This window comes from Epargyreus clarus, unplaced genomic scaffold (assembly GCF_041222505.1).
Source record: "Epargyreus clarus isolate Ecla_fem2 unplaced genomic scaffold, WU_Ecla_fem_2.2 ptg000033l, whole genome shotgun sequence".
NCBI lineage: Eukaryota > Metazoa > Arthropoda > Insecta > Lepidoptera > Hesperiidae > Epargyreus > Epargyreus clarus.
The window spans coordinates 1,544,007-1,554,314 of NW_027332238.1; the positions used below are offsets into that span (position 1 = coordinate 1,544,007).

General features: G+C 41.6%; 1 protein-coding gene across 4 annotated transcripts in view; it reads left to right on the plus strand.

The window, feature by feature from the left end:
• The window catches only part of LOC140755482 (uncharacterized), a 33,060-nt gene extending 24,611 nt beyond the window's left edge, over positions 1-8,449 (plus strand). The window contains exons 5-10 of one of the 4 annotated variants that reach the window (XM_073090755.1): positions 1,003-1,151; positions 1,990-2,132; positions 3,329-3,524; positions 5,668-5,841; positions 6,481-6,830; positions 8,254-8,449. In XM_073090755.1, the coding sequence (XP_072946856.1) occupies positions 1,003-1,151; positions 1,990-2,132; positions 3,329-3,524; positions 5,668-5,841; positions 6,481-6,828 (1,010 nt within the window). In that variant the 3' untranslated portion in view covers positions 6,829-6,830; positions 8,254-8,449. Of the gene's footprint in view, positions 1-911; positions 1,152-1,989; positions 2,133-3,328; positions 3,525-5,667; positions 5,842-6,480; positions 6,831-8,253 lie in introns of all 4 variants that reach the window. The other 3 variants (XM_073090754.1, XM_073090756.1, XM_073090758.1) reach the window with 3 other exon arrangements.
• The last annotated feature ends 1,859 nt before the right edge of the window (positions 8,450-10,308 follow it).

Genomic DNA, 10,308 nt, shown 5'->3' on the forward strand with positions numbered 1-10,308 from the left:
TATCCATATTTTCCAAAATTATGGAAATGCCCATAAATTCACGGTTTACCAACTTTTTTAATGAGAACAACATCCTGAAGAGTGAGCAATTTGGTTTTAGGAAAAATTGCTCGAGTACTCTTGCATCATTCAATTTAATAAAGATAATATCTGAGAGTTTAAACGAGAGGATACCATGACGAAATCATATGATTTTGTACTCCATGAAAAATTAATCGAAAAGTTAGAAAAATACGGCATTCGTCAATTGCCTTTTGACTTAATAAAAAGTTACCTACAAGACCGCCAACAGTGTACAGAAATCGCCAAAATAGATTTGGTAAAAAATAGACCTATAAAAATAATTTCGCAATCTAAATATAGGAAACCAAATAATTATGCAATACCTCAAGGTAGTATCATAGGACCGTTACTTTTCTTAATTTACATAAATGATCTCCCAAATTGTACAAAAAATCAATGTGTACTTTTCGCAGGTGACACCACTGATCTAATAAAAGATAAAAGTGAACACTCATTAAATAATAAAGTAACAATTTTTCTTAATGATATTACTGACTGGTGAACCTTGATAATTTAAAGTTAAATATTTGTAAGACTAAAATTATTTATTTCAATAATAAAAAATATGTACCACAATCCTTACCAATATTATAAATCCGAAAGTAACTCTGTCTGTTTGTCTCTTCTTCACGCCTAATCCACTGGACCGATTTACCCTTCAAACCAGAACACAGCAGCTTAACACTGCTGTTATGCTGCTTACCTGATGGTAAGTGGCTACTGCCGCCCATGGACATGTGTAATCCATCCGAGGTAGGATTGGATTCCTATCTGTGGTTGACCACAGCATTGCTACCATGGAGGGTATCTCCCTTACCACAGTATTCCAAATAATGCCTAATGTTACAAAAACTCCAGTACAAGTTATATATGACCCTATTCCATTAGTTGTACCTCCTAAAGACATGTTGGAGGTAATAGTACCCGGTATGCACACAGAGGCTGCTGTGGATGTGATGATAAAGGAGGAGCCCATAGATATCCACATAGAGACAGTGGGGGCACTGCGCGGGACTGATGCTTGTGTCAAGAAGGAGACAGTACACCAGGAATGTGATGTTAATGTAATGCCCGACAGCAGCTTGCAGGTAAATTTAAAAGTTCTCCTAACTTTACATACTTATTCTCACATTATCATCAATCCAGTATTGTCCCATTGCTGGGCACGGGTATCCTCTCAGAATAAGACGGATTAGGCCATAGTCCACCGCGCTGGACAAGTGCGTATTGGTAGACTTCATATACCTTAGAAAACTTTTTTTTTTTAAGATTTCTCAGGTTTGCAGATTTCCTCATGATGTTTTCCTTCAGCATCCACGCAAGTGATAATTAATTTCTAATACGTACATAACCTGAACTTGAAAAATCAGAGATGCATACCTGGGATTTGAACTTTGGACCCCTCGATCTAGTGGTCGAGTTTCTTAACCACTAGGCTATCACTGCTTATGTCATATACAGGGTGAACTTTTTAAACGGGCCTTTAGGGCGAAATCAGTAACTATAATCCTTATAGTTCTAATTTAGCCCTGTTTGTTAAGTTTCGGATTTGGCCCTGAAGGCCCATTTGAAAAATTCACCCTATATATTCTCACATAAAAACATTGTAAATGTGTTAATTTTCTTAAATATATATAACTCAAAGGTGACTGACTGACATATTGATCTATCAACGCACAGCCAAACCACTGGACGGATCGGGCTGAAACTTGGCATGCAGGTAGATGTTATGACGTAGGCATCCGCTAAGAAAGGATTTTGATCAATTCTACCCCCAAGGGGATAAAATAGGGGGTGAAAATATTACTTCGTAACGCGAGCGAAGCCGCGGGCAAAAGCTCGTTTTCATATAAAACGGTAACTGTAGTTTCATTTTCGTTTACGGCTGTAAAACCGTATTTCAGTCTGGCATTGTATTGGTTCCAGGTGTCGGTGACAGTGAAGCAGGAGAGTGTGGATGAGGACGAGGGGGAGAGAGGGGCGGATGGGTATCCCGGGGAGAATAATAACAGCGGGAACGGCGAACACTGCTACTCACGGACACATGACACCGGGCCTGCGAAGACCCGGTGAGCGATGCAATAAGGGAATATTGTTAGGATTAAATAAAGACACCGGGCCTGCGAACACCCGGTAAGCGACAATAATGTAGTCCGCTAACTTGTGGGTTTGTGGTTCGACTCCGGCACCACCGTCACGCCTATTTCTGTTATAACAGCAGTGTAAAGCGCTGCTGTGTTCCGGTTTGAAGTGTTGTAAGAGACATACTTATCCGAGGCGTTGCAACTTAGTCCTCAGGGGTTGCGGGTATCCATGTGCAGTTGATGCAGGCAGTGATAGCCTAGTGGTTAAGAAACTCGGCCTCTCGATCGAGGGGTCCGAGGTTCAAATCCCAGGCACGCACCTCTGATTTTTCAAAGTTATGTGCGTATTAGAAATTAATTATCACTTGCTAAACGGTGAAGGGAAACATCGTGAGGAAACCTGCATTCCTGAGAGATTTAAAAAAAAATCTCTAAGGTATGTGAAGTCTACCAATACGCACTTGTCCAGCGCGGTGGACTATGGCCTAATCCTTCTCATTCTGAGAGGAGACCCGTGCCCAGCAGTGGGACAGTAATGGGTGGATGATGATGATGATGTGCAGTTGCTAGTTAACATCAGATGATATATATTATAATATGGAGTAGCAGACGAGCATGCAGTCCACCTGATGGTAAGTGGCTACTGCCGCCCATGGACATCTGTAATCAACCCCAGATAGGATTAGATATGCCTACCTGAAGTCGGCCACAGATGCGCCGCTACCCCTGAGGACTAAGCTGGAACGCCTCGGATAAGTATGTCTCCCTTACCACACCCTTCAAACCTTCAAGTCTTTAAGGATATTAAGTCATAAGTCTTTAATTCATATGTTATGTATAATCCTTAAGGATTAGTATGCCAATGTATGAAAAAAAAATGTATTTTCTTTAAAAAAATCTTTTTCCTTTAATTTGTAACATAGCATTACTTCCCAGAATTTGATCCTCATAAGCGACATTATCAGATAGTGGAATAATATAGAGTGTATTTTTTTCCAAAATGAACTCGTTCGATTCCCGGCTAGGGAAAAATATATTTTAAGAAACTAATGATGCAGTTTTAGTTTTTATCAAAATCGGCCTCGTAACTCCTTTCATCATTTTTCGCTAATCCTTATAGTTTCGAATTTGGCCCTGAAGGCCTATTTGAAAAATTCACCCTGTATATAAATTTATTTCAGTTACAAAAATCGTCGTGTCTCAGGACGTCAGCTGGAGATGTTATGGGAATTCCTAAATACCCACAAGGACATCGCGTGTGCCTTCAACAGATCTCTCGAAGCGAAGGAGTACGCTTCCAAAACATGGAAGGAAGTCGCTGAGCTTCTAAACTCTGAGAGGCACGGAGCTAACAAGGATTGGAGAGGCTGGTCTAAGGTAACATAGATAAGTATAGATATCTCACCGCCTTGTTATTGAAGGAAGCCATTAAATGGCTTAAACGGCTGACAATTCTGTCAGTCGTTTCATGGCTGTCATGTCAATTTACGCGGAACAATGCCTACATGCGCAGTTAAGTGGTGCAATAACACGGAATCGAAGGAAAAGTGTCACCGCCTTGTAATTGAAGGAAAGCATTAAATGGCTTAAACGGCCGACAAATGTGTCAGCCATTTAATGGCTATCATGGTCCTTTACGCGGAACAATGCCGACATGTGCAGCTAAGTGGTGCAAAACCACGAAATCGAAGAAAAAGTGCGGAGAAATCGTTTCATTCGTAAATGCTCTAAAACTACATTTTTTAAATATTTTTCCGAAACGAAAATAGATGACAGTGACAATTTCAATTGTCAAAACTGATTACGTTTTCTTGTTAGGAGTGAGTAATCTTTCTAATCCATAATATTTACTAATACATATTAAGAAGTAAGATGGTATAGCTGTGTTAGTGTGCCCTTACGTTGCTACGGAGTATATGCTTGTAGTTGTGTTCGACCGCATTGGCTCTCCGACTACACCTGCGCGCAACAACTTCAACGGACTAGAAGCTTGGCGCGGACTATAAAAGCCTCATGGTTGAAATTCGCTCTCGCGAGGGGTCCGAGGTTCGAATCCCAGGCACGTTCTGATCTTTCAAAGTTATGTGCGTATAAGATATTAATTATCACTTGCTTTAGCGGTGAATGAGAATTTAGTGGTAGAACCCTTTGTGGTTCGACTCCGGCGGCACCACCGCCACACCTATTTCTGTTATAACAGCAGTGTTAGGCGCTGCTGTGTTCCCGTTTGAAGGGTGTGGTAATGGAGACAGGCTTTTCTGAGGCGTTCCAGCTTAGTCCTCAGGGGTAGCGGCGCATTTGTGGCCGACCTCAGTTAGGAATATCTATTCCTATCTGGGGTTGATTACAGATGTCCATGGACGGCAGTAGCCACTTACCATCAGATGGACTGCATGCTCGTCTGCTACTCCTATATTATAAAAAACAAAAAAAAATGAAAACATCGTGAGGAAACCTACATTCCTAAAAGATTTGAATAAAAAGTTCTTAAAGTATTATTATTCAATCAATTGATTGATTATTATAAAATAATTATTTAATTTATTTATTGATCAATTCAATTATTCGTAAAAGCAGTACATACGATGACATTAAATTTATAAAAATTGGCTGAATTTAAATAGTTGCCCTCAACCCATCACTGTCCCACTGCTGGGCACGGGTCTCCTCTCAGAATGAGAAGGATTAGGCCATAGTCCACCGCGCTGGACAAGTGCGAATTGGTAGACTTCACATACCTTTGAGAACTTTTATTAAGATGTCTCAGATATGTTTCCTGATTACAGTTTCCTCACCATGTTTTCCTTCACCGTTACAGCAAGTGATAATAAACTTGTAATAAGCATATAACTTAGAAAAATCAGAGGTGCAGGCCTGGGATTTGAACCTCGGACCCCTAGATCGAGAAGCCGAATTTAACCACTAAGCTATCACTGCTACAAGTGAACAACTAATATACAATAACTATTATTATATTGTTTTTTAAACACCCACGTGGCGGAGCAGGAGCGTGGGAGCGCAGAGGGTCCCGGGTTCGATCCCCGGCCAGACAGATATCTAAATGTTGAATTTAGATTTCTGTTTCTGGGTCTGGGTGTTTGTGTATTTGTCTCTGTGTGTGTCCATGGCACCCACGACACAGGGAATCCTAGTGTGGAGATGTGAGTGTAGGGTGTTTTTATTTTTAAACAAATGCATATTGTACTAATATACAATAACTATTCTTATATTGTTTTTTAAACAAATGCATATTTTACTAATATACAATAACTATTCTTATATTGTTTTTTAAACAAATGCATATTTTACTAATATACAATAACTATTCTTATATTGTTTTTTAAACAAATGCATATTGTACTAATATACAATAACTATTCTTATATTGTTTTTTAAACAAATGCATATTTTACTAAAATACAATAACTATTCTTGTATTGTTATTTAAACAAATGCATATTGTACTAATATACAATAACTATTCTTATATTGTTTTTTAAACAAATGCATATTTTTTTAGTATTGGGTGGACTATAAGGCGAAATTGAAGAAACGGTCGTCCGTCCTACGCTCACAATCATGGGACGAGGGGTCCACGGAGCCGCCCTTGAGCGAAATAGAGAGCAAGTTCCTCCAAGTTGTCGGGGAGGACTTTGGTCAGGGCCCTGCAAGCAGAGTGGAGCCCTTTCCAGAGGTAAGGACAATGGATTTTAGGTAGTAGACCCTTTGTGGTTCGGATTCACCACCGCCATACTTATATCTGTTATGACAGTAGTGTCAAGCGCTGCTGTGTTCTGGATTGAAGTGTGATAAGGGAGATATACTTTTCAGAGGCGTTCCAGCTTAGTCCTCAGGGTGTAGCGGCGCATCTGTGCGGGCTGCATGTGAGAATCAAATCTTATCTGGGATTGATTACAGATATCCAAAGGCGGCACTGTTAGTAGCCATATAGTATAGTTACCATTCGGTGAACTGCATGTTCTTATCATCATCAACCCACTACTGTCCCACTGCTGGGCACGGGTCTCCTCTCAGAATGAGAAGGATCAGGCCAGAGTCCACCGCGCTGGACAAGTGCGTATTGGTAGACTTTACATGCATTTGAGATTGTTTTTATAAATCGCAGGTATGTAGGTTTTCTCACGATGTTTTTTTTCACTGTTTATGCAAGTGATAATTAACTTATAATGTGCACATAATGAAAATCGATTTTAACCTCAGACCTGTTGATCGAGATCCGAGTTTCTTAACCACTTGGCTATCACTGCATGTTTGTCTGTTACTCTAATATAACAAAACTATATTAAAAAAAAATATATATTTCTGTCAACAGCCTTCAGCAAGTTCATCGAGTGCGCAGTACTCTCCGCGCCCTGATGATATCCAAGACACCCCTTCATCCCCATATGTCCCTAGCTACCCCCGCTCTCCCCCTACCCACCCCCAATCTCCCCCTCCCCACCCCCGATCTCCCCCAAACCACCCGCAATCCCCTACACGTCGCCGAAGACCAGTATCGCTCCAAGCAACCAGAAGGGCCCTGGTACAGTCAGCGAGGATAAGGGCAGAAGCCGCACAACGAAGTTACAGAGCATTGGATATGGTCGCCCGGGGCCTTACGGGCATCTGTCAGAAACTAGCTAGAATGAATCGAACGTTGCAACGCATTGAGAGGTACTAAAGGTGAAATTATTGAAGACTAAAATTATTTATTTATTTTAAAGAAAAAAATGCATCACCTCTATAATTAGTAAAGATACTTCGCCGCCTTGAAATTGAATGAAGCCGCAAGCGGCTTATTAGTAAGTTCTTTTTTTTAATTCTTGACAAATATAAAACATTTTTAGAGAAAATTTAGGAATAAATAACTAATACTGCGTAATTTACATATTAAATAAATAATTATTTCAAATATTTTAGGGACATTTTAGCACGGAGACGTGGCAAAACTTTTTTACGTAACTATTTCAATTCACAAAACTGGGTACATTTTCTTGTTAGGAGTGAGTAATCTTTACTAATCTATGCCTCTAAGAAGAAATCTACAAAAGGGCAAACATAATTCCTGGTGGCATTCTCTAAGTCAACCCAGGGTGGATGTAGAGCATTTGTAGCAGGTGTTATGATAAAGTAAAAAAGCGATAGACAATAATAAAAACAGCAGATATATCAATATGTATTAAAAATAACGAAAACATCGTGGAATGCGACATTTTACTATGTAATCACGATATGCAGAAAATCTGTGGTGCGAATCTATCGGCACCACCGCCACACCTATTTTTTTATATAATATAGGAGTAGCAGACGAGCACGCAGTCCACTTGATGGTAAGTGGCTACTGCTGCCAATGGACATCTGTAATCAATCCCAGATAGGATTACATATTCCCACCTGATGTCAGCCACAGATGCGCCGCTACCCCTGAGGACTAAGCTGGAACGCCTCGAAAAAGTCTGTCTCCCTTACCACACCCTTCAAGCCGGAACACAGCAGCGCCTAACACTGCTGTTGTTAGGTAGAAATAGGTGAGGCGTTGGTGCCGCCGGAATCGAACCACAAAGGGTTCTACCACTTTCATTTATAAGTTTTAAGTGTTAAGCGCTGCTGTGTTTTGATCTGAAGAGTAAGGGAGACATTCCAAGGTGTTCCAGCTTAGTCCTCAGGGGCAGCGGCGAATTTACGATAGACATCAGATAGAAATCTAATCTTCTGGATTACAGATGTCCGTACGGCAGGAGCCACTTACCATCAGGTGGACTGCATACTCGTCTGCTACTCTTATATTATGTACAAATAGCATAATTATTAAGATCAGAGAAAATATTTAATATTAAAATAAATGCGACACAATCACATTTATTACTTTTATTATACAGAATTGTTAAGTCAATTTACATTTAAAAACAATATTTCAATAACTATATACAATAAAATTTATTCTTAAATTAAGTAAGCCAAACTGCTAGTCCGCTCTGAAGTTGTTGCGAGCAGGTGTAGTCATACAATTTGTTGTGACGACGCGATTCATTTCTATATTCAGAGCGGACTAGCAGTTTTACGTGGTCTATAAAGTTTTAATTTTAATCAACATTTGTATTTACAGTCACATGGCTATACAGAGTGACTCGCAGAGGTGATGAAGAGTATTGCATGAAGCATAGCTGCTGTAAAGAAGATTGCTGGTTTTCCCCCGTCTCCAGTCTATGTGGGGAGACGGGGAGACTAATCCCTGAATTTTGGGACGTCAAATTCCAAACGTAATATGTACAATTATATTATATGAATGGATAATTCAAATGGAAATAAGAAATAATTTCAAAACTGCTGTTTAATTTCGATATAAAATTGTAAAATATGTGACGTCACCCTAGGGGGAGGGCTAAATGTGGACTGTGGACCGGTGACAGCTGGGCCGATAGCAATGCTACGAGCAACACCTGCCTTTTTTATAAGTGGCAGAACTCTAGCGGCGGGGGGGGAAGAGGTCCGCCCCGGGCCTCCGATCTTGGGGAGCTTCTAAACACAGTTGCTAAAAAAAGGTCGTCAGAACCCCAAACAATCTATGAAGTGTGTATCCGTCAGCGAAAAAGAAATCACCGAATCACTGGCAAACTTTTTACACTGAGCTTTCATTCAACTTTCCGCCGCGGGCCTCCTACGACTTTAGTCCTAGACCCTTTTTTTGTTGACGAGGGGGAAACCTTTAAAAGGTACCCGACGACGTGGGAGCGATGCCGGGTTATGTGGGATTTTTACCGCACTAAAACACCCCGGCGGCCGTCCTCAGCGCCCGGGGCCCTCCAAGCGCGATGCCCCGACCGGGCTCTGCCCTGGGGGAGCAGTTTTCGCTCCTCCCACACCATCTGATGTTTACGACGGTATGCGAGCACACATACCGCCGTCCTTCCCGGGGTCGCTTGCTGGACGGTTCGAGCTCCCACTCTTGCCGTCCGCAACCCCGGAAGCCCCCTTTTAGTCGCCTCCTACGACAGGCAGGGGATACCGTAGCCCTATTCTCGTCCCGGAACTACAGGGACAGAGACCCTAGACCCAGAGAAATACTGTGACACTGCGGCAGAGCAATCTGCCATGAGAAATACTGTGACACTGTGGCAGAGCAATCTGCCACAGTGTCACAGTATTTCTCATGACAGTGCCCGTCAGGGTACTTCGCCGCTCGAGGCGGCCATACGGCCCTTGGATCTTGATCACGAGTTCTGGTACATGCTGTTAGTAAGAAGCTTTGCGAGTACAAAGCGGGAAAGTCTATTGAAATATTATATTTGGGTTGCGTTTGTCATCAGAGGGCCCTAGCGGCTTAAGATTGAGGGGATGTCCGCCCCGGGCCTCCGATCTTGGGGGACCTGCATAATTGCTAAAAAAAGGACGTCAGAACCCCAAACAATCGATGAAGTGTGTATCCTTCAGCGAAAAAGAAATCACCGAATCACTGGCAAAATTTTAACACTAGGCCTTCATTCAACTTCCCGCCGCGGGCCTCCTACGACTTTAGTCCTAGACCCTGAGACCCTTTTTTTTTTTGTTGACGAGGGGGAAACCTTCAAAAGATACCCGACGACGTGGGAGCGACGCTGGGTTATGTGGGATTTTTACCGCACTAAAACCCCTCCCGGTGGCCGTCCTCAGCGTTTTTTATTTCTCATAATAGTGCCCGTCAGGGCACTTCGCTGCTCGAGGCGGCCCTACGGCCCTTGGATCTTGATCACGAGTTTTGTTGAATACATGCTGTTAGTAAGAAGCTTTGTACTAGACTAGTTGCAAAGCGTGAGTAAAAGCGTGAGCGTTAGTCCATTGGAATATTACATTTGGGTTGCGTTTGTCATCAGAGGGTCCAATTTTATTTTATAGATGTTAATAGGGGTTTAGAAATTAATTCTCACGTGTTAAACGGTGAACGAAAACATCGTGAGGAAACCTGCATACCTGAGAGATTTATAAAAAAAATCTCAAAGGTATGCAGAATTGATGACTGATACATTAAATTATTAATTTATTATTTATATTAGTCAATGGCCCTAATTTATATTAGTCAATGGCAGTATCGTCCCACTGCTGGGCACGGGTCTCCTCTCAGAATAAGAACGATTAGGCAATAGTCCACCGTGCTGGACAAGTGTGTATTGGTGGACTTCACATA